Source organism: Pinus tabuliformis, chromosome 8 (genome assembly GCF_031772625.1).
Source record: "Pinus tabuliformis cultivar Carrire ecotype Pingquan chromosome 8, CPIR1, whole genome shotgun sequence".
NCBI lineage: Eukaryota > Viridiplantae > Streptophyta > Pinopsida > Pinales > Pinaceae > Pinus > Pinus tabuliformis.
Window position 1 is genome coordinate 325420488 of NC_142294.1, and position 25956 is coordinate 325446443.

At 39.3% G+C, this 25956-nt stretch overlaps 1 protein-coding gene across 3 annotated transcripts in view; it reads left to right on the forward strand.

Annotated features, from left to right (window-relative positions):
* The window catches only part of LOC149235458 (LIMR family protein At5g01460-like), an 80979-nt gene that overhangs the window by 41333 nt on the left and 13690 nt on the right, over positions 1–25956 (forward strand). For all 3 annotated transcript variants that reach the window (XR_016246169.1, XM_089372128.1, XM_089372129.1), the window contains 2 exons: positions 4743–4805; positions 4924–4988. Coding sequence is in view for 2 of the 3 variants with exons in the window: in XM_089372128.1 (XP_089228254.1) it covers positions 4743–4805; positions 4924–4988 (128 nt within the window). In the remaining variant the exon portion in view is untranslated. The remainder of the gene's footprint in view (positions 1–4742; positions 4806–4923; positions 4989–25956) is intronic.

Genomic DNA, 25956 nt, shown 5'->3' on the forward strand with positions numbered 1-25956 from the left:
CATTCTGTGGGAACCGAGTTATAGGTTCTGCATATTGTATTTCTCTTGTATCTTTGTGGGTTGAAAAACCCAAATTTTCCAGATCAATAGATGACAGAGAATTGTTGTGGGTGAATTATTTTTGTAATGCGTGATTAATCTCTGATTTAAATTCCATTGCATATATGAATTTAAAATATGAGTGGTTTTATTTTTGAGTAATTCAGTGTTTTTTGTTGTTGTTGTTGTTGTAATTTTATTTTTCTCTTTTCTTTGAAGGAAAAATCACAATTTTATTAAGATAAAAGTGAACAAAATTACATATAGTAGATGCTAAAAGCATATGCATAATAACAAATCCTGTTGACCAAGATCAATAAAAAGTTAAAACTCATCAGAGAGTTACCCTATTCTACTCTTTCCTACCTTTCTTTTTTTCCACTTTTCGCCAACCACTAGAGTTGGGTGTGGATGATACAATGGTCCTTTGGGACTCATTTATATTTGATGAGATTTCTTTGTCAGAATTCAAGCCTTTTGATCCGTGTTCATATGGTACCAATTTTTTTTTTTTCAGAGGTAATCATCACAATCTGCTGTTGTTGTTCAGTAGGCATTGGAACTAATGTTGAGTTGTGTTCTGTCTCATCCTTCTGTGTGGTAGCCCGGAGATTCTAGGATTGTTATTTGTGGTATTTTCTGTAGTTTCTTCTTCTTTTGTTTCAATTGCCTTTGTTTCAGAAAACTGCGATCCTTTTGGCTTTTGTGGTTGTTTCTTTTTTCTTTCTTTTTTATTTTGAGGACAAGCACTTTGAAGATGATCTGGTTGAACACATGCATGACATCTGAAGGCTATGTTCTCATTGTCAAGTGGTTGGGACCATTGTTGATTGTTGTGGTATAGCAGGATGTGATAAGCTAATCCATTACTAAGGTCTACCTCCACATAGATTCTGGCAAAAGTGAAGATGCCCTTTGTGACGCGATCTGCATCTACTTTTAAAAATTTCCCCAGGGCATTCCTAATGCCTGCTAATACTTTGTGATGCCAAAAATGCAAAGGTAGATTATGTAATCTAACCGACACTGGCATTTTGGAAACCATCATGGTATTAGCATCAAAGCTTGGAAACCATGGTATCATAAATAGACCTGCATTACCCCAAAACCATGGTCCCTTGTGTAAATCATGTTCCTTATCTTTTACTGTGTCGAATTTGACAATGAAGAAGCCTTTAGAGCATAAATGGATGTCATAGTTTTTTGTCCATGTGGAAAAAATCCATTGATATAGTGCCTCTGATTTGGGCCAGAACCCATTGAATATGCAAATCACCGCTTTAGAAAGGAAATCATCATGAATCTCATTTACCTCATGCAAATTAATTGTCAGAGCTGGCACCTGGGTCATGTGCATAATGGTGAAAAACTCCTTGCTTTTCGTTGTTGGATCCCACCCGATTGTGCTGTATGAAATTAAAGGACATGGGGCCGAGTTTGGATCCACTTATGCGTGCACAAGTCACAAGGCCATTTAATATAATCTCTTTAGGTGCAACCACATGTTCGAGCACTACCTCAAGGTGCTGACATGGCTTCAGGGCAGGCTTTCGTGGGAATTGAACCTTTCTCAAGGGTGAAAATCTTCTCTCTTTCCACCATTGGATCCAACTCCTTTGGGCATCTTATGGTTATATTAGTCCTCCAAATGAAGGTAGATTGAGGATTAGTCTTTAGGCTTTAAAAATATGTTGTCATATTTGAAAAAAATGTGTTCCATCAAGTCATGTTAAGCAAATAAGAATAATATAGAACATGTATCTCATTAAAGAACAGAGTGTAACACCTTTCATATTAATAGTGACAAGAATATGTACATAATATGATGAGCTAATCACCAGATTGATGTATATTGCTAACAGCAGGTGAGTCCATTTATTTCATTGGGCCACCACGTTCAAATATCCAGTTAGTGTAGCTTTGGAAAAATATTAAATGCAACAATGTAAATTTCCTCATTATTTCCTAACAGGGGTTCATATGGTGGTGATAACATAATGTGAAGTGAAGACAAAGCACATGACAACAAAGTGACATGACAGGTAACGCTGATAAAAGATCCGACTAAACTTGAATTTAGTGATGCTCCTAATTAGACTTAGATTGTATAGGCTAAATTGAAGCACTTGGATGTTAGGACCTTCCAAAACTCATTATTTTATTTTAATAATATGAAGGGAATTCATCTACGAAAGTTGGATCAATCTTTACTAATATTAATGATCTTATACATTAAGTCAAAGAGGAATAGTGTAGAACATTTATCTCATTAAAGACCACAACATAATGCCTTTCATGTTAATACCAACATGATCATCTACATAAGATTATGAGCTAATCACCAGATGGAGGTATAATGATCCTCCATGGAGATAGATGTATAATGATAAGAGTGAGTCCACCACCAAGCTCAAACATGTAGTTAGTGTGGCTTTGGAAAAAACATTAAGTGCATCTATGAAAATTTCCTCATTATTTTTTAACATGAGTTCATATGGCAATGATAACATAACATGAAGTGAAGACAACTCTTGACAGTAAATTGAAAATGACAAGTAATGCTAATAAACGATCTGATGGAATGAACAAAGTTCGTTCTTAAAGTTAAATACTCCAGAAGACTTGGAATATGTAGATCTCCATTGAGATACAAGAATATATATTAAAAGTGTATGAATAAGAATGATGATACAATTGAGAGTGAGGGTTTTGTATATATAGCCAAGTAAGTACCCTTTCACGAATAGTCATGTCTGTAGAGACATGCCTCTTCCCTACTAATTATTAGTTAATTAATCATTGTTTATGTCTATTATTATTTATATTATTTTTACTATTAATATATATATTTTATTCATAACATCTGACTAAGCATAATTAGGAACCCTTCTAATTACACTTAGATTGGTATAGACTAAATTGATCCACTTGGATGTTAAAACCTTCCAAATCTCATTATTTCATTTTGAGAATATGAAATGAATTCATCTACAAAGGTTGGATCAATCTTTACTAATAAGAATGATGTTGCTCTCTAGATATCGTGTCCTTTCCTAGGGGGATCACGTAAGGTTAATATATTGTGTATATATATCGTTCTTCCTATCGCAAGAATGGGACAATGTTCAATTATATGTGTGATCTTCTAACTGCAGAGATAATAATCATCTGTATTTCATATTCCATAATATAATGATGATGACATAACATGAAATGAAGACAAAGCACATGAAAATTAAGTAACAATGACCATTAATGCTGATAATAGATCAGACTAAGGTTAAATTAGAAACCCTTCTAATTAGATTTAGATTGATATGGACTAAATTGATGTACTCGTTTGTTAAGGCCTTCCAGAGTCCATTATTGCAATCTGACAATATGAAGGGAATCCATGTACAAAAATTGGATTTATCTTTACTAAAGGAACAACTTTGTACTCTAGATATTGTCACTTCCAGGGGGCATCAGATAGCGCTGGTACCATAGTTTTAAAAACCAAAACCGTTGACTGGACCGATCCACCTAATAAACCGGGTTTCAAACTGGAACCAGTCAAACAGGGACTGGTTAGGTCTAAATGAATCGGTTTTTAAAAAATACATTAAATAATTACTTTTTAATGAAAAAAACTATTTTTAAGATTTAAAACCATCATTCCAAGCCAATAGAGACAAAATATGCAAAGTTTGCTCATTTATATACCATGTAAAGGTGAATATATCAAAATGGCATCGAGTGCAATACATATCATCAACAAAATACACAAGCAATGAGGCTCTAAATGGCCTATAAAGTCCAAAAACAATGCTACAAGCTATGGTGCTCCACGTGGCTTTACATGGCCTCCAATCCCAGCCAAGTGTTGCTTGAACCGGTTAATACCCCCTCCTTCAATAGATTTTTGGCAATATTTGCATATTATTTTGCCATCAATCATATCACAATGAGTCCATGCAGTATCCTTGGCTGTTGGAGGCATGATGACTATTACTTAGCTCAAACTCTTTGCTGTTCCACTACTCCAGCAAAATCTCAACACTCGCCAAGCTCCCAATCAAACTCACAAAAACTCCAAATGAGATGTATGAGGCAAATGAGGGGGGTGAGCTCCTTTTAAAGACTTGAAGAGGGTGTTTTTGGAGGGAAACAACCCTTATTTTCCCTCCAGAACATCCTAGAAGCTTCCTAAATTGCACTGCATGGGTCTTCCGCGGCCTTGGCAGCTAACTGGCTGGTTTAGGATGGAATCGGCCAGTTAGCACCGGTTTTTGTGGTTTCTAGGCAAAGTGAGGGGTCGAATCTGGTTTTTCTGCTAGTTTGACCCGGTCGGCTAATGAAATGGCTTGTTTTTAAGACACTGGTTGGTACATTGTGATATATATCCTACTTCCTAACACAAGAATGGGACATTTTTCAGTCATACATGTTATCTTCTAACTGCAGATTTCTCATCACCTGTATTTCATATTCTGTAATATATCTGTACTTTTTCATTGTATGAATGACTGTTTTGTTTGATTCTTTTATAGCTCTAGTTTGAGGGTGGGTATTCATATTTCTGCCCTATAAGATTTATATCGTTATCAAAACAATATTCAGTGATACATGTACATAGCCTTTAAGCCATGGAGTTTTTGGGTCACATATCATTTTTTGATTGCTTGCTTTGCTTGACACTAATATTTTATTATGAATTACAGGAGCTTCTTTTTCTAGAAGAAGATGTGAAGGCTTTGGAGGAAATGTATCCTCAGGGTGAAAAGGTAACAAACAGAAGTATTTATATCATGCTTGGCTAGTGGCTAGTGGTCCATTCTGTCATGTCTAATTTTCTGCTATAGTTGATCTGTTAATTATGCTCATTTTTCTTATCTCTTCCAGGCAGAGGCATCATGGGCTTTAACAGTGCTTGGCTATTTAGCAAGATTGATACTTGGAATATTTGGGTAAGAAAACTATAGGATTGATTAGTCCATTTTTCTGGTTGCAATATTGATATATAAATGAATTTTGTAGTCGTAGAATATAGGGTTAGCATTTATCATAATGGTCATACTAGGTTAGAAATAAATTGACTTAAGTTATTTGTAAGTCACATGTAATTAGTGCAGTGACTAGTCAAGTTATATTTAGAATTAGGTAAGAAGGTGGTTGTGTTGGATTTTGGTATGGGACGTTGCCTTTGCTATATGTATTGATATCCGCCATATGGAGTGATGTAGTATTAAACATGCTTTTCTATCTTTTATATATTTTGGCTTGCATTCATTATCCACATTCTTCTGTACTTGTCCTCACATGGTATCAAAGCCAGCATAAAAAGAATCCAACGAAGCAGGTGAACAACCTATATATTGTTGCAGATCATAGATGGGCACATCAGAGTGACACAATGGTGTTATGAATGTGCTAATATTTTAGTTGCACATAACCATATGTTTACCTAGGTGTAGTATGCAAAACGTAGTTCAGCACAAGTGTTGATGTGGAAGGATGACTCAATGAATGGTTATGGATGGAAAGCCCAATCGTTGTAATGACTTGTCGTTTCCTTTTGTTTCTGCCCTCATCCTCTCAACCGTTGTACAGTAACCAATTAATAAGATGCGAACAAACGGGATGCAAATTGCTTCAAAAAATTCAATTTTGATATTTTGTCCAATCCTTTTGGTCAATTTTATATGCCACTTAACACAATCAATTTTGTTAGTACGAGTTAGCTTGGTTGGTTGTCTTGTCATAATATAACGACTACGTTTAAGATAAATATTGCGAATAAATGGACCAATCCCTGCTAGATGCATTGTCTGGGATCAAATTGGTATGGGAGCCCTTGTTTGACTTGTAATTGTTGATTTTCTACACAGTTTATGTTGAAGTCTCTGTCAAAGGAAGATAGGAATCGAGCATAACTTGCAAATTCACAATGTACTACTTGACACTGAATATGCTAGCGTTAGCTCAAAGGTTGGGCCTATATGGATGACCAGTTGGGGAATATTGACCATTTGTTGCAACATTACAAGCTGTCATTCAACAGCAACCCTTTGGAAGCAACTGAAACAGTGTTAAAAGAGGATGTTTTTGCTAAAATTGGGGTTTTCTTTGAAAATGGAAACCAAGATGGAGATTTCATCCCATGACAGTGAGATGTAATCCATCTAACTTGATTGGATGAGATAGTTGTATTCACTTGTGATGACTGCAATGAAATAAGAGCTTCTCCTCAAGGCCATCTGGGAGGCTTCATGGGACTCCTACCTTTATACTATCAAGCACCTTTCTCGTGTCCCTAAACTTGACCTCTATTTCCTTTATATTAAGAAGACAGAAACGACAGCAGCAGGTGGTTTTTCTCCCGCATTGGGTTTCCACCTTAATAAGATTCTGATGCACTGATTAAAGATCAACACATGATAAATTAATTAAATCATAAGTTCTCTGGGTATACGCTGGTTTCTTTAATCACAGTAGCGTGCACACACAAGTTCATTTCACTGGAGTAGCTTATATAAATCTGATTGGCAAATGAAAGTTTATTGAATTGTAAATACTGATTCATCCCCCCTCGCCCCCCCCCTCTCAGTGTTATTTCCAACAGTATGGGCCGTAGAGATGGGGGTTTCCTTAGCCAATTTTTTTCAGGTTTTGCTATAATTGTAATTTTCTTCAGTGGGCAATTTATTTCCCAGGTTGGGAAAGCCATTGTATGCTGTAAAATTTAATTTAATGAACAGCAGATTTGAAAGGCAGTAAATTTAGTGTGCATGTGTGAAGTTGGTTTCTAACTGCTTCTGTTGAAATTTATTTTATTTACCAGTTAAAATCCCTACAGTGTATTTTATTCAATAAACTGTTGTTCCAGTTAATTTACAACAACTAATTTACTAGGAAATAACTTGCCAATTGCTGGGGTTAACTAAATTTAACACGAAGAGAGTTACCTATCACAATGCTGTTAGACTTTTAGGCTTTAGCTTTTTTGGCCCTGACAGTGTACTCCATATTGCTAGAGCATATTCTGTTAGTGAGTACAATGGTAGATCTGTACAGCAACAATAAGGGTGCACCTTTTGCAGGTCTGTATAACAGTATTAATAACATTGATTTGTCTCGGTTACTGTGCACAGTAGAGTGTGAGGGAGGCACAGTTATGGAGGACCTGCAATAAGTACGCACTTGCCCTCGAAGCCTGTCACCAATGCTAATTCTGAACCCTGCTACTGTACTTTCCCTCTCAAGCTGCTTTTTCCACCTATCTAGCTGCAAGAGCTTTGTGCATAGCTTGTCAAACTTCAGGTTCCTGTGCACAGTAGAGTGAAGGAGGCATGCATGAGTTATGCAAGGCAGTAGAGGGTGCATACATGTGCCTATGATAGTATATTTCCAGTTTTACGGCTTGCCACCTTCAATTAGTCCCACTTTGCATGCTGTTTCAGATTTAGTAGTTACAGTTTTGCTTGAAGTTAAGCTTTCAGTTTAGTAAAGTTTCTAGTTCAGATTTAGTTTGGTTTTGTATGTATGATCTATCCTTTGTAGGAGGGTGTAAATATATAATTAATTAGAGTGCTGTTGCTTGATAAGATTCCAGTTAGGTAAAGGGTTCAGTTCTCAAGGAAGGGGATGCTTCTTTACATGCTCTAGTTTGACTACTAGTTGAGACAGACTTACTTGGAACATTTATCCATGTAGATAGGGTGCAATGGGTGAGTAGATTAGGGTTAGAGTTTGAGTGAGTGATCTTTAGTTGCTTCATGCATATGACCAGGTACATTGCATTTTCCCTTGTCTTCCGATTCTTTAAAGAAGATGTAGAGTGCACCACTATGTTTGTTATCTAGTTTTTGTATTCAGTAGGAGATGATGTGATTGAGAGTTTGTGTCCTAACTGATGTTATTATTTTTATGTAGTATATGTCGTAGATTTTAGTATTCAAATATTACTGTTTTAATAGTTCAAGCTTTGAAGTGGCTTTTAGGATTGTTCTTTGAGTGCACAATCTGCTTACCATGGTCTGAAAATAACCATGTCGTGATGTCTTTGCTACTAATTTTCTTGACATAATTCTCTTGGCCTTGTCATTTGAGGGGTTGCAAAGAAAAATTGATGCTCTATAAGTTAACAACCATTTCATTATATTTGGACTGATAACAAGATTCCAGAATTAGGAACAGCTATGAATTTTGGGTTCAAGAGTGTGAATATTGGTGTTTTTAGAGTGCAAAGGGTGATGGGTCTAGAAAGTGTGAATTTCACATTTTTTAAATGCAGATTATGTAAGATACCCTCTCAATTTTTTACCAATAAATTCCTGAGTTTTTTTGAGATTGCCTTTGAGTAGTTTCGTCAAAGAGTTTGTTGGTACATGGTTGTAGGTGAGTTTTCTAGTATTTTATTTAAACAATATACACACTGTACTAGATAGACACTACAAAATTGCTTCAGAACAGCCACATATAATTCATATTAAACTCAGAAATGTACATACCCATTAATAGATGCTTGCAACAGCAATAATAAGATGAAATATATGGGTAAGTGTCAACATACTTATTTAAACATATGGCTGTAGATGACTAGTGCATTTGTCACTTATTATATCTCATCTTCAGATAAGATTTACTAAGGAAATCGTATGGATTTATATAAAACTTGGAAGATTTTCAAGCCTCTATTAGGAACAAGTTACAACAATATAACTCCCAATTTTTGCTGGGTTATGCTCCAGCAAAATAATCTTTAATACAACAACCACCTTCTCAAGTTGCTTCAGCAGTGTAACCTCTGGGAATCTCAGAAATACACTGCAGTAACTCAGCCACCCAAACAGTGAGTTTAAGCTCCCCAAGATAGCGTACTTCAGCCCAGAAATAGTCCCTTTGAACAGCAACAGCGATCAAGTTGTTGAACGTCATGGTTCCTAGTCATAGGGTGTGCGACAATACACGATGCGTCCATCTGTAGTGCTATGGTCCCTATCCTCTTTTCCCAAATCATTGGCTAGATGAGAGGTATCTCCTAAGAGTCCCAGACTACATGGGTAGGATGTATGCTGGGGCATCCACAGGAGAAGGTGAACCACTCATCTTGCTCATATGCCATAGGAGAAGGTGAACGACTCATTCTTTGCATATGTCATCAATTGTAGGGGAAGGTGAACCACTCTCCCTACTAACATGTCAACCATCATAGGGGAAGGTGAACCACTCACCATATGTGTCATCCACTACTATAAATGTATGTATCATACTGGGGTATATACTCATAGGGGAAGGTGAACCACTCACCTTGTACACAACGTACCTATAGGGGAAGCTGAACCACTCACCCTATGGTCACACATATCTCCAAGAAGTACCCCAGGCCCCCCCAAGAGCTCCCAAAGCTCAATGTCCAACTCAAGCAGGACCCTCATGGGATTGTCCTTAAACGACCCCAAGTCTCTATTGGAAGGCTAAGAACTTGACCTTACTCAAGGGCTTTGCGAGGATGTCCGCAACCTGATCATTCGTTCTGATGTGTTGGAGCTTATTGCTCCCAGTTGTACCGTATATCTCATAAAGTGTTACCTTATATCAATATGCTTGGAGTGATCGTGGAACATGAGGTTCTCTGAAAGGCAAATCCCACTCTGATTGCCACGGTAGATAATGGTGGTATCCAACACGTGCTCAAATATCTCACTGAAGAGCTTCCTCAACCAAACAACTTCACAACAGGGCATACTAGCTGCAATATATTTAGCCTCGACGGTGCTTAGAGCAACTGATTTTTGCTTCCTACTCATCCAAGAAATTGAAGCAGACCTAAAGAGAAGCAACATCCTGATGTGCTCTTTCTATCCACCACACTGCCAATCCAGTCAGCATCAAAATATCCATGTAGCCTCAAATTCCCGACAGTGTATCTTAGTCCGTAGTTGATAGTGCCAAGAAGATATCTCAAGAGATTCTTTGCAGCAACCCAATGTACTTGATGAAACTCAACCATATATTGACTCAAAGTATTTACAACAAAGCATATGTTCGGTCAGGAGTTTACCGAGAACATCAGGGCCCCCACAAATTGTCTATATTCAGAGGGATTTGCCAATCCGGGCCCAATAACACTTCCACATAGCGTCTTGAAGTTTAGTTCCATTGGAGTAGTGACAAACTTGCATTCCACCATACCACATCTTTCTAATTGTTGATAAATCTAGGGGCATTAAGATTAGGTGATTTTTCTTTCAGTGATAATTGCTTGTGAATACTTTTTACTTCTTTAGATTAGGTTTCTCCTTTACTTAGACTATTATAGTGTTCTTCTTTATCAGACAACTACCAAACCATAAGCAATAATGAGACAAGAGACACAAAATATAGGTGATCAACCAAGGTCGATACCTCTCCAACTTCAGAGGAAGACCCAAACAAATTCTTCTTCTTATAGTAACTTCAAGTGGCGAATACCAAGATCGAGACCCTTGACTTACCAACCACTCCAAGACCTAGTCACAAGGCTTCTATGGTCAACTTCTTCTTTCTTGAGTCAACACTAGTCAAACTGCTTGCGCTCCTTTGGATCTCGGCTACCTTTCAAATTTTGGCCTCTTGGATCAGACCTACAACCCTCGACCTCTTCAAAAACCCTAGTTGCAGCACGTGTGAGGGATTTACACCTTCTTTTGCACCTTGATTCCCTTCGCTTGGATAGTATGACTCCCTTCTGCAATTCAGCTTGTGAACTAGCTTGTTTTCTCCTTGATTCGACCTCTAAGACAATATTGATAACTTCGACTTCTTCTGCAGCGGATGGCACTCCTTTTTTCTGCTAAGTTATGGTATGTTCTATGCTTATAACAGTTTACTTCTTTTTCTTATTATATTCCACAGGTTAGCAATCACATGTGCATAAGGTAAAGTGCAGATAGAACATTAAACGATCGACAGAAAACAAGCCAAGACAAGAGACACAAGATGTGGCGGCTAGCCAGGGACAAACCCCACAATGTGTGGGGAAACCCTTTGATCAAATCTGCTTTTATCTTCAATAATTCAGCAGAGAGAAATAGTACAATAAATCTGATTCATATCAGCAGTAGCAAACCCTAGATCAACAACATCAGCGTTAGCGGTTTCCTTATCAAACTACCGATCGTCTGATTGACTTCATTCCACCACCAAAAGTTATGGCTTCCAGAGAAGGTTCAGATGAACCTACAACGCAGTTCAGATGAGGAGATCTTCTAGGCCACGCAGGTCAATCTTAACTTCTGTAGTTGTAGCTTCAGTTTCAGCAGTTTCCGGCTTCAAACTAGGGCAGTCGATATCTTGCAAATCGTTCGTCGGATTGACTTCGTTCCACCACCAAAAGTTACGGCTTTTAGAGGAGGTTCAGATGAACCTAAAACGTAGTTCAGATGAGGGGATCTTCTAGGCCACGCAGGTCAATCTTTACTTCTGCAGTTGCAGCTTCAGTTTCAGCAGTTTTCGGCTTCAAACTAGGGCAGTCGATATCTTGCAAACCGTTCGTCGGATTGACTTCATTCCACCACCAAAATTTGCGGTTTTCAGAGGAGATCCAGATGGACTTATAGCACAGTTCCAAAGAGGAGATCTTCTAGGCCACGCAGGTCAATCTTTGGATCTGCAGTTGCAGCGTCAGGTTCAACAACTTCCAGCTTCACATGTGTGAGAGAGAGACCCATTTCTGCGCACTAGAGAAGAGACTCATTTCTGCGCAGTAGAGAGAGAGAGATGTGATGAGAAGAGTGAGTGCAAAAGAGAAAAGTCCTCTTATATTTATACACAACGTTGGTGTTTGAATAGATGCGATTGTTGGGCTTCTGAGCCTACACGAGTTGTAGGTCGGCTTGATAATAATTCCATAATCAAAATAAATTCATATCTCCATGAATACTTATCGGAATCGGATGATCTTTATATCAATCCTACACCTCTCGATGAGAGAAATCTAATAAAAATATTATCAGCCATGAATAAGATGACCCACATGAAGTTTTGCCCTGGTTGCCAATTTTAACACTCCCTCTAAACCAGGGAGAACTTCATCTGCAATCTGTCTATCGGTCGTTACTATTCATCCATCAAATGCACTGCCCTGTACAGCCTGACCCTTGCCCTGCTCTACTCTATTCTGCCTGTTCTGCTTTGTCTTGTTCTGCCCTGTACTGATCGGTACAGTTTTGCTCTGTTCTGCTCTGCTCTTGCATTGTTCTGTTTTGCTTTGCTTTTGTTTGAATTATGAAGAAGAAATGATCGAGGTTGTATCATACTGACTCAAAGTCAGTCTCAGATTATGTACCATTGGTCCCAGACTAGTCTTAACCAACCCGAAGTCAGCGTCATAGTGAGTACAAATCCACTGGTCCTAGACCAGTATTATCCTCCACTAACTCAAAGTCAATCTCAGAGTGCATACCACTGGTCCTAGACCAGTCTCAGTCGACTTGAAGTTAGCTTCATAATAAGTACCACTCCTACCACTGGTCCCATACCAGTATCGTAGTCTCAGAGAGTGTACCACTGGTCCCAGACCAGTCTCAACCGACCTGAAGTTAGCGTCATAGTATGTACCACTCTCACTAGTCCCAGACCAGTACTGCACTGACACGAAGTTAGTGTCGGAGTATGTACCACTGGTCCCAGACCAGTGTCAACCGACCCGAAGTCAGTATCATAGTATGGTACAACTCCTACCACTGGTCCCAGACCAGTATCGCAGTCTCAGAGAGTGTACCACTGGTTCCAGACCAGTCTCAACCGACCCGAAGTCAGCGTCATTGTATGTACCACTCTCACTGGTCCCAAACCAGTACTGCACTGACACGAAGTCAGTCTCGGAGTATGTACCACTGGTCCCAGACCAGTCTCAACCGACCTGAAGTCAGTGTCATAGTATGGTACAACTCCTACCACTGGTCCCCAACCAGTATCATTGATCCCGGATCAATGGAGGTCATCCTAGCGTAGGGAGTACGGTAGATACAACGATGCGTCCATCGGTACTACTATGGTCCCTAACTTGTTTTTCCTGCTCATTGATCAGATGAGAGGTACTTCCCATGAGTCCCAGACTGCATGGGTAGGATGCCTCGACAGGAGAACTAATCAATCCTCTCCTCACAGGAGAACACATCAATCCTGCTATAATCGCCATGGAGAACAGATCAATCCAGACGGCCATGGAGAACACCTCAATCCAGGCCTCACAGGAGAACACATCAATCCTGCTACAATTGCCATGGAGAACACATCAATCCAGGCCTCACAGGAGAACACATCAATCCTGCTACACAGGAGAGCAAATCATTCTGTTCCACAAGAGAGCGAATCATCTTGTCCCACAAGAGAGCGAGTCATCTTGTCCCAGTGCGCACCACCAGGGGAGGGTGAGTCACCCTGTGGTCGTATGTTGCTCTAGTAAGAACCACAAGCCCTCAGAGCTCCCAGAGCTCAATGTATGCAACATGCAGGACCCTTGTACAAGGGTTTCTTGACGACTCCAAGTCGTTTGGGAAAATCACAGATTAGATCTTTCCTTGGGGCTTTGACAAGGTGTATCGACCTGTACATCATCTTAATGCGATGGAGCCTCCTTGCTCATCGACTTACCATATCCCAGATGATGTCTATCTGCTGGAGCAATCGACGAATACAGGATTCCTCAATAATCGAATCCCACCTTTGGTTGTTACAGAGAATCACAATGGTATGTGTTCAAACAGCTCATTGAAGAGCTTCCCCAACCAGACAGCTTCATACGAGATCATACTCGTAGATATGTATCCGATCTCGGTGGTGCTTATGGCAACTGACTTCTGCTTCCTGCTCATCCATTATATCGAAGCAGAATCCAAAGAGAAAGAGCACTAAAAAGTCCTCCATTGATCCTCCACACTACCTGCCTAATCAACATTCGAATAATCATGCAGTTTCATATTTCCAGTAGTGTATCTCAATCCATTAGTAATTGTGCCATGAAGATATCTTAGAAGATTCTTGGCATCAATGCAGTGAGGCTCAACCAAATATGAGCTCACAGTGCTAACTGCAAAACATATGTTCGGACGAAGGTTCACCAAGAACATCAACACGAATGAGTTTTTGAAACTCAGAGGCATTTCCCAAATCTGGTCCGACATCACTACCATATAACTTCTAAAAGTTAAGATCCTCGAGGTAGTCACAGGCTTGCAGTCCATCATACCAAATCTTTCCAATATCTTTACCACATATTTTCCTTGAGATAGGAAAATTTCCCTTGGCTTCTGCCATACTTCAAGTCCTTGGTCCTTCATTTCAAATTCAGAAGCCAACTCCCTCTTACATTTGTGAATGAGAGGGTCTGCACCTGTTAGAAAGAGGTCATCCACATACAACACCAGTATGAGAGGCTTGTCATCTTCAACCTTAAAGTAAAGGTTAGGATCGAATTCACTCCTAGTGAATCCCAACTTCATCAAGTAGCTGTTGATCCTCTCATACCATGCTCGGGGTGCTTGCTTCAGCCCATAGAGAGCCTTCTTCAACCTGCATACATGAGATTTTCGATCATAAATTTCAAATCCTTCGGGTTGCTCCACGTAGACCTCTTCTTTGATCGAGCCGTGTAAGAACGCAGTCTTGACATCCATTTGATGTAGGTTCCATCCTTGTGAAGCGGCAAGGGCTATGATCGAGCGGATGGTCGTATATCTGGCAACAGGTGCAAATATCACATCATAGTCTATACCTTCCTTTTGGGAGAAACCACGAGCAACAAAACGAGCCTTATACTTTTCCGTACTTCCATTTGTTGCATGCTTTATCTTGTAAAGCCATTTGGAAGTAACAACTGTCTTGTCTTGGGGTCTGGGAACTACTTCCCAGACATCATTCTTCATGATAGACTCATATTCTTCGGTCATAGCATCCTTCCATACTTGATGCTTGACAGCGTCTGAGAATGATGAAGGCTTATTTTGTATGATCGTGCTCATGATGGTCAGGTATCCCTGATACCTATTAGGTTTCTTACTTTCACGAAAGGTTCCTCGGGGTGTAGCATGTCGTTCAACATCATCAAGTAGCCCCCTAAGCCATGAAGGCCTCTTCCTAGAAGAGGAAGGCTCATGTGGAGGAGGATCAATCGGATCCATGGGTTCTTCTACATCAAGCATTGATTCATCATCCTTTTCTTTTGGTTCCCTGGTGTTGGCTTCTTGAGAGCTCCTCAAAATCGGAAGATTGTTCACCTTGCTGAGAGCCATATCTTCATCAAAGGTGACATCATGATTAATTACGACTTCCCATTGACCAGCTACATAGATTCTATAGCCTTTAGTATTTTCACCATAGCCCACGAAAATTCCCTTCTTTCCAGATGCACCCAATTTATTTCTTTTCTCTTTCGGCACATGAAAATATACAGGATTCCAAAAATTCTTTTTTTTTTTCCACTGGAAAAATCCGTAAAATTTCATTAATATGAAAATTTACATATGTAGATGCATGAAGCATATGCCATAATCAGTCTGTTGTATCTGTTCGTTCCAAAATTTTTCAGTTTTGGATTGCTGTAAGTATTTACCTCGCAGGGTATTCAGTATGTTGCTATTTACAATGTGCCTTTTCGGCATCTATCTAGCTGGAAATAAACACAAAATTACAAAAAAAGGTTGTATATATACTGCTGTCATGTGCATGCACGATCCTGTTAAGCTGTATGGTGACCCGTGGTTGGATATTCCGGGTCTATGTAAGGACGATGGTAAAATTTTTGCTCCTGCTGGTCTTTGATCTCGGAGATCTCCCACATGCCTCTGTCCATCATTGTTGCCTCATTGGATAATTTATCAGCGTCTTTGTTATGTTCCCTGTAGATATGAGAAACAGTAATATTGTTAAATGTTGCTTTGAGTTCGAGAACTTCATTCAATATAATGCTGAGTGTGTGCATGTGACATGTAGATGAGCCATTGATCCAGTTAATGATGATCTGAGAATCCCCGAAGATGTTGATACTATTGCATTGGTGGCTCAGAGCAAAATGGAGTAAATGACGCAGTGTGATGAGTTCTGCGAAGTTGTTGGTTCCGGCTCCCAGCCCAGCCTTGATTTTATAAAGGTGATGCTCGGATAGATGGATAATTATGCCTCCCCCACAGCTCTGCGCATTTGCAGCTCCGTCGAAAAAAGCCCAAGGGATGCTTTGATCGATTTGAGGAGGGGTGGGATGTCGGGATTTTGGAGGGGGAGGGTCTGGTAGCTCACTCAGGGCGGAGATGATACCAGCCTCCATCAAGGGCCAGTGTATCGGCTTATCTTCAAATATTAACCGGTTTCTGGATTTCCAAATAGACCAGTTAACGATGATGGGAAGATTTATATTTTTTGAACCTTTGTTTCTCTTGTCCCATTCAGTCCATGCGTTAATGAGGTCTGTTCCATTCCATTCGCCCGAGTATTGTGTGAAGTTCTTGAGGTTTCTCCATAGGTTCAGCGTTGCCCGACATCTCAGAAAAATGTGTTCTGTAGACTCAGAGTCTTCTCTGCAAAGAACGCACCAGGTAGGACCATACTGTGCCCTTCTCATGAGATGATCTCCGGTGGGTATTTTATCCCGTAGGATGCACCAGGTGAAAAGCTTTGATCGAGGAGATGCATCTAACTTCCAAATATTCTGCCACCAGCTAGCATTGGTGTCGGGCTTCTTGTGAGAGATCAACTGTAGGTAGCCTGCCTTGGGGGAGTAATGGCCGGATTCAGCCAAGTTCCAAATGAGTTCGTCTTACCCCTCTGTAATTCAGATGTGTGATTCATGCAGAGCCTCTATGTATGCTCTCCAAGCTGGGTGCCATCTTCTGGGGAGGTTTAACTACTGTGACAAGATTCCAAAAATTCTAAAATGAGAAACATCAGGTTTCTTACCGGTGAACTTTTCTTCAAGATTCTTGGAACCCAATGCTTGATGAGGGCATCGATTTTGTACATATACATCAGTGTTTGTAGTTTCAGCCCATAGAAACTTCAGAAGTCTTTGATCATGTAGCATGGCCCGGACAGCTTCCACAATCGTGCAGTTCTTCCTTCTCGCCACACCATTCGGCTCAGGAGTACGTGGTGTAGTAGTCTCCCTCTTAATGCCAGCCTCAGATATGCCTAAGTGAACCAACTGTAATATATCGGAGGTCTTGCTTTGGCTTGAGGGGAATGGTCCCCTTTTTGAGCTTTCCTTCGGGACATCCCGGACATACACCTTCTTTCTCTACTTGGAATTCGGGCATCCCTGTTACCATCTGTCTTACATCGGGTAGAGCTTTGTAATGAAGGTGGGCAAACCTCCGATGCCAAAGTTCGGACTGAAGAGTTGTGTCACAAGACATGACACCTAGTGGACTTCCATCGACCTGATATAATGAATCAACACTAAACCCAAGAGTAAAGGCATCTTTAACATTATTTTTCCATATACATACCTTGCCATTGCTGAAGGTTACCTTGTAGCCTTTGTCTTCCATTGTCGAGATGGACACTAGATTCTTTTTTGAGGTTAAGTGCATTTAATACATCCTGGACTTTCTAGCCTTCTTGAATGGTTGTCCTCTTCCTCGATCCCCAGCTCTCCTCTTACCTTTGCTGTTGAATTTGTCATTCCTTTGATTCACCATCAGAGGAATTTTGATCATCGTCCCGATGTGAGTCCTTTCTATCAGGGCACTCCCTTGCATAGTGACCTGCTTTATCGCAGATTTAACATCGTCCTTTTCTTCCACCCTTAGGAACAACCTTTCCTTTTGATTTAGTCCCAGAATTATTTCTTTTCTTAGCATGAGAAGAAAAGGCAGCAGGAGGACCTTTAGGCATGGGCATTTCTTGCTCTTCTTCCCTTGTTTCTTCTTGAATGCATCTAGCGTTTAATTCCTCGAAACCAGGAATTACATTATAGTTCAGAAGAGTAGTCTTGAACACGTACCATTTGGATGGTAATCCTCTAAGAGTTGTGAGTGCCATTTCCCAGTCTATCGTAGATTTCCTTGGAGGTGTCCAGTTCAAAGATGTAGGCCACCAAGTGCTTGTCGATAGAGTCCCGGATGATCTTTTATTTTGACTTCTTCGGTTTTCCATTTGTTCCATGCAACAACGCATGCATTTGACGGAGGCTCAACAATATTGCCTCTTACATGGTCCAACACTCCTGGATTTTCTAGGGTTAGATCGATAGACATCTTCCATGCGTAATAGTCATCTTTCTCACGGAGCTTGTCTTCGACAGCAAAGAGTGTTGAGGACTCCCTAGTTCTTTTAGGATAGCCTTGCCAATCTTCTCTTCGGTGATTGCTCTTGCTCTTGCTCGGGCTTTGTCTTCACCTCAGCTCTGATACCAAGTTAAGTTATGGTATGTTCTATGCTTATAACAGTTTACTTCTTTTTCTTATTATATTCCACAGGTTAGCAATCACATGTACGTAAAGTAAAGTGCAGATAGAACATTAAACGATCGACAGAAAACAAGCCAAGACAAGAGACACAACATGTGGCGGCTAGCCAGGGACAAACCACTCGACAAACATGTGTCCTATCTTTTACTTCAAACCCTTGAGGTTGTTTTAAGTGGGCTTCCTCCTTAAGTGAGCCATACAAGAATGCAGTCTTGACGTGCATTTGATGTAGGATTTGTCCTTGATTGGCAACGAGAGCAATAATTAGATAGTGGTATATCGAGCAACTGGTGCAAATATTTCATCATAGTCCACTCCTTCCTTTTGAGAGAAGCCATGAGCTATGAACCTGGCCTTATATTTTGTAAAGCCATTTTGAGGTGACCATAGACTTGTTCTTGGGTCTAGGTACCATGTCGTAGACATTATTCTTCATGATCAATTCATATTCCTCATTCATCGCATCTTTCCATACTTGGTGCTTTACGAATTCTTCGAACGTGCGAGGTTCAACTTGAACAATAGTACTTATGGCAACCAAGTACCCTTGATACGTTTTAGGCTTCTTGCTTTCGCAAAATGTCCCTCTTGGAGAGGTATGTCTTTCAACATCTTCGACGGTATCTTTGAGCCATAGTAGTCTTTTCCTTGAGATAGAGGGATCACCGAGAGGTGGATAAATAGGATCCATCGAGCCATCAATATCATGCATAGGCTCATCCATTGGAGGATATTCTTGTGATTTGGTAGCAACATCATCACCCTTCTTTGAAATGGGGAGATCTCTGGTTTCCCAAGGGCAGTGTCTTTATCAAAGGTAACATCTTGGCTTACTTCCACATCTCTTTGACTGGGTACATAGATTCTATATGCTTTTGAATTTTCACTGTATCCAACGAATATACCTTTCTTCCTAGAAGCTTCCAATTTATTCCTTTTCACTTTAGGCACATGAAAGTATACGGGACAACCAAAGATTCTAAAATGAGAAACATCAGGTACTTTACTAGTGAAGATTTCCTTGAGTGCCTTGAAATCCAAAGCTTGATGCGGGCTCCTATTTTGAACATATATGACATTGTTGGCAGCTTATCCCGACAAGAATATTGGTAGTCCTTGATCATAGATCATGACACAGGTGGCTTCCATGATTGTTTGATTCTTCCTTTCATCAACACCATTCTACTTAGGAGTGTGGAACAATTTTCTCCCTCTTAATGCCAACCTCCTTGCGAAAGTCAATGAATTCATTTGATTCATATTTGGTTCCATTGTCAGTCCTCAATGCCTTGATATTCTTCCCTGTTTGATTCTCCACCAATGCTTTGAAAGAACATAATCATTTGAACACTTCATCCTACCTCTTCAAGAAATAGATCCATGTTTTGCATGAGAAGTCATCCACAAAGATTGCATAATATATGTATCCTCCCAATGAGGTTACAGGCAGGGCACCAGACAGGTTAGAATTGACCAATTGAAGAATATCATTTGTCTTGCTTTCACTAGAAGGGGATGTTCCCTTTGTATGTTTCCTGGCTGCACATCCCTGGTAGACTCCTTAATGGTTCACATTAAATTTGGGCATCCATGTGACCATATTTCTTACACCAGGTAAGGCTTTGTAATGTAAGTGGGCAATTCTCTTTGTAATGTTTCCTAGGGTTGAAGAGAAGTATCGCTTGCCAAAGCTCCCAAAGAACTTGCACCAACATGATAGAGACCATCAACCCTAAATCCAAGAGTAAATGCATCTTTAGGGTTTCTATGCCAAATGCATACCTTTTCCATCAATGAATGCTACCTTTAAGCCTTGGTCTTCCATCATAATATATGTATCCTCCCAATGAGGTTACAGGCAGGGCACTAGACAGGTTAGAATTGACCAATTGAAGAATATCATTTGTCTTGCTTTCACTAGAAGGGAATGTTCCCTTTGTATGTTTCCTAGCTGCACATCCCTGGCAGACTCCTTCATGGTTCATATTAAATTTGGGCATCCATGTGACCATATTTCTTACACCAGGTAAGGCTTTGTAATGTAAGTGGGCAATTCTCTTTGTAATGTTTCCTAGGGTTGAAGAGAAGTATCGCTTGCCAAAGCTCCCAAAGAACTTGCACCAACATAATAGAGACCATCAACCCTAAATCCAAGAGTAAATGCATCTTTAGGGTTTCTATGCCAAATACATACCTTTTCTATCAAAGAATGCTACCTTTAAGCCTTGGTCTTCCATCACAGAAATAGACATCGGGTTCTTCTTCAAATCGGGCGCATACAACACTTCTTGTAGATGTATGGTTTGGCAATGATTCCAATGCAGAGTGACAATTCCTATCTGTTTCATGGGGTAGGTGGCATTATCTCCAGATTAATTTTCTTCTCAACTAAATTTGAGAGGGCCTCCTTGTATTCAGTGAAGTGCCTTGAGGCTCCACTATCAATCAACCAATGATCCAAAGTATCTAGAGGAGAGGTAGTAGATAGAGCGGAAATAAGATAAAACTCATCTTGTTTTTCTACAACATTATTTTCATCATGCCTGACATTTTTTGTCCTTTTGGGAGGTCGACCATTTCCATCTCGAGCAGCTGGAGCATTCCTCTTTCCTTTGTTGCTATACTTGTTGTTCCCTTGATTGCCATTGATTTTGTAATTGTTGTTGTTATTATTATCATCCCTTGGAGGATTCTTCTTGTGAGGGCCTCTCTAGCATAGCAGTCGAACCTGTTACAACTGTAGCATCTTCCTTTTCTTCTTCCTTTGAGTTCCTTCTTAGATCCTTGACCCTATCTTCTTGGACCAACGTCATTCTTCCTCTTTGCATGGGCAGAGAAAGCAGTAGGTTCATTTCCATTTTTAGATTTATCTCTCTCCATCATCCTTGTCTCCTCTTGGGTGCATCGAGCCAATAACTCATCGAAACCAGGTATCTTGTCATTGTTGAGAATGGTGGTGACAAATACATACTAGGGTCTAGGAAGACCTCTAAGAGCAATGAGAGTGAGCTCCGTGTCAGAAATAACTTCTCCAATAGATAGCAAGTCATTCTTGATTTGAGTTATTCTCATGAAGAAGGATTGGATAAACTCCCCTTTATTCATCTCGATATCCTTCAACTTGTTTTTGATAAAGAGGATTTGATTTGCATTGTTCACTTTGAACAAAATCATAATTATAGGAAACTAAATGCCTTTGAACAAAATCAATAATAATTTTCTTAGCTTTGACCTCACCTTTTCTATAATTCGTTCTCGTAGCAGCAAGTGCATTTGAAGGAGGCTCCACCACTTTTCCCTGCACATAGTCCAATACTTCATGCTCCTCCAAAGTCAGGTCCAAAGTCATCTTCCATGCATGATAGTCGATTTGACATTAAGCTTCTCCTTAGTCTTGAAGTAAGATGTGAAGTCCATGGAGACTTGTCCAATAATCTTTGTTCAACAAATATCTTAGTGATTGCTTTTCTCTTTTGCTTGTGCTTGTCCTCACTTGGGCTCTGATACCATGTTCATTTTAGATAACAATGGTATGTTCTATGCTTGCAACAATTACTTCAATGTCTTTTTATAAGCCCAATGCCAATTCTAATTTAGATTCCAATATCAATCACATAAACCATTAATTCACATTGACAGTAATTGTAAATAAAACATAAACAATAAAATGCAGAAGACAAGCCAAGACAAGAGAACAATAATATTTGGCTAATGCGAGGGAAAAACCCCACAAGGGGGAAACCCTTAAACCTTCTTCTTATCTATTATCAAATGTTCAGTAGAGAGAGAATCCAATAATGTACAACGATGAAGTCAAAGTCAAAGTTGACTTGACAATAAGATGATCCAATATCATTGTCAAAATGCTAAACAAAAAACCTTGTCAAATCTGCAATTTTTGCTTCCAGTCAAATAACCATAACCAATGGTCAACGATGGTCAACACAACAAAAAAACTACCCACTTGGAGCTTGGTCAACCTTGGTCAAATTCAATTGAAAAAGTCAACAAAAACAATCAAATCCAGTCAAACTGAATTCAACCCTGTAGTCAAATAGGCTTGCAGTCAACATAGGTTAAAGTGCCCAAAAATCCTCTATTTTTGTGCCAGTGAATGCGGCTTGCCCAAACAAAATTATTCCTCCAAAAATCGCAGTCAAAGCAGGTCAAAGGAGCCTCGTTCAATGTTGGTCAAACTCAGCTGAAACAGAAAGTCAACGCCTAGTCAAACTGCCTTCGAAAATCCGCATGTGTGAGAGGAATAGGCTGCTTGCAATTTGTACGACCCAATCAGATGAGGGGAGAGATGATTTGATGAGTTGTGATGATGCCAAATAAGGTTTGAGGTCTCCCTTATTTATATGAGATGGAGGGTCAATTTGTCCAACTTGATCCCAAGCCGACCTTAACAAATTGCACATGTGTGGGATTCATTTCAAAAACATATTTCTCCTTGTCCGATTTCAGTGAACCTTAGGTCAATTTTGGTCCTCTCGAAAAGAGGAATTCGATGCAATAATTATCTCCATCAAATACGTTGTCCAAAGTGAATTCTGGCCCTAGTTGCACAATTTAACAAGAAGAAAGAAAAAATATTATTTTAAAGCATGGGATTCATGCTTCTTATTTATGTTCTTCTAGGTAAAAGCATGTTTTTCATGCTTCTAGGGTTTGTTAGGTCATAAGATTTATTGTCATGAGTTAAAAGAGTCAACATCATGATTATAAGACCCTTCTGGGCAAGATGTACCCTGTAAGAGAATTTATTTTGAGTCTAGAAAGTCCTAGAAACCTCCAAAGAACAAGTTGGCCCTGACGACAATGAGTTGACCTAAAGGAGGGAATTCGACCACTTGGAAAGACTATAAGTATAGGCAACTTCAACCTCATTAGTCACTCATTCAATCTCTCTCATAAGAAGTTTGATCTGAAGTTGAGAAGATTAAAAAGGCTAGAGTGAAGATCAAGGAAGGAAGAAAAACTCTTGGATATTTGTTTTTGGGCTCTATCTCTCTCACATGTGTGAATAATTAGGGTTTTTGCAACTTCAAGGAAGGCTAAAATTACAATTCCGAGGTGCAGAAAAATAAGTTGCAGGATCAAGCTGCTGGAAGAGCAAATATTCTGATTTATTGGATTTGGGAATCATTGTTTCGCTCAAAGGAAGATATCTTGAAGAATTGTCCCAGGGTCTCTACAATGCTGAAGTAGGGTTGAAGTTGAAGCTGGAAGCTAGTTGAAGTGGGATTGAGCTTTGTTGATCTGATCTATTTGAAAGGGCTTCTTGGAGGGCTGACTTGGTACTTGGAAGAGGACTTGGTCTAGGGTTTGTGTCTTGGTTGTCTCATTTGAAGCAAATTCTATAGGAAGAGGAGATTTTCCGAGTTTTTCCCTTAGTGGGGTTTTGCTTTGGCTTGGAGCCTAATTTTTGTGTCCCTTGTCTTTACTGTTTTTCTCTTGATATTTGTTTGATGAAAACATCTAATAAAGTAACACAAGAAGATAATTAAAGTTCACACACAAATATTAAGGAACGAGGAGAAATTGAATTAATAGCTGCCATATTGCATTGTCCAACATGATATCAGAGCTAAGGTGAACAAGAGAAGGCAACTAGAAGGACACAAAGAAGGGTTTGCTTGTCGAGGAGAACCATTTGCAGAAAGACACAAGGAAAGATAGTTGGAGACATCATTTGAAAGGACTCTTGGTTGACAGGTCAATAATATACTATTTTATATATCTCAATTTACAAATAACATGGCTTCATTTTGTAAGGAGAGCAACAAGCTTGTTGGATCAACAAATTTCCTTGCATGGAAGAAAAGAATTGAATTGGAACTCGTAGAAAATGAAGCCATGGAGCATGTTCTTGGTGAACTTACTGAACCAAGCAAAGATAAGACTCAAGAACTAACAAAGTATAAGAAGGGAGAAGTGAGGGCACAAAGGATCATAGTTGAATCCATCAAAGATCATCTTGTTCCCTTCATTGCCGATTTGAAGACATCTAAGGCTATGTATGATAAGTTGGTAAAGTTATACTCTATAAGTACATCAGGTCAAAAGGTTTCCTTGAGAAATCAACTATATAGAATAAGGAAATCCAAGGATGAAGACATAGCCACCTATCTGATGAAGATCTCTCAAATAAGGGATCAATTGCAAGGGCTTGGGGAGATTGTTTCCGACTCTGAAATGACTCTTTGTGTATTGAATGCTTTGCCATCTGATTGGAGTAGTTTTGCAACTAGCATCTACTCAAAGAAAGATACTACACCCTTTGATGAATTGTGGGCTTAATGTATCTTGGAAGAATCTAGGATGAAGGCAAAGGATGATACTGAATCAAATGAAAGATCTCAAACCTTCATTGCAAGAATCAAGAAGTTGAGGAAAGGGAAGTTTGGAAAATCCAAGACGAAAACAAACATGTCCAAGATTCAATGCTTTGGATGCAATGAGTATGGACATTATAAAAGGGATTGTCCAAACATCACAGTGAACAAGAAAAGGAAAGAAAGAAGTGAAGCTCACATAGCTGAAGAAAGGGGAGAGCCTGAGAGGAAACCGAAAGGTTCATCTCTATTAGGTTCTTTATAAATTTCTTTGTCTTTCTTTCATTTGAATAAAATGTAGAGTAGCATGCATTGTTACTCTAGAAGAGTCTTGGTTTTGTAAAAGGCATGGCATCATAGATAGAAGCACATGATAGTAGAAATATTATAATCTATTTGTTTAATTTCTTTGGGAATGATCATCTAGTTTAAAGAGAATGAGAAGTTTGGAACCATATTGCATATTATAGCTCATCCAAGCATTTTACTAACATCATGTTAGAGGTAGTCATTTTGCATAGATGGATCATCGGGATCCTTTAAGAACCATTGTTTTGGAAGGTTCTTGGATAGAGAATTATGACTAGTATATATTCCATCTAGTATGGAAACAATACTCTTGAAGGATGAAGGAATGTAGATGGTCAAGGTTACAGTATGTGAGACATAATGAAAGTCTTTCTCTTCTTGGAAAGGGAAGCCTATCTTTGATAGGTATAATAAGCAAGCTTGTTCAAAGGATGGCTAGATGATTATATGAAAGCAAAGGTATGCATATTTGGAGTTATTCTTCCCTAGAGCATGGTTCACATCTACAAGAATCATGGAGGAAGAATTAGTTATGAATCTGCTTGGTAAGTCTTCCATATGGCTGCATGATGCTTGAAAGAAGAAATTTGACATACTTTGGAATGAATATATTTCAAGACTCTTTCACAAAATTGCATGGCATATGACAATGTTGATCAACACCAAGTATAAGCCTCCAGAAGAATGATAGGGAGTTAACAATGACAAATCCAAGGAAGATATTGTAGCTTGGTAATCCCATACATGACGAAAATAACCCCTTCCTTCAGAAGCTTTGTCCTCAAAGCTTTAATGTTGTCGATTTTCTTCACTTAGTGTCTGTCATTTGATGTATATAATCT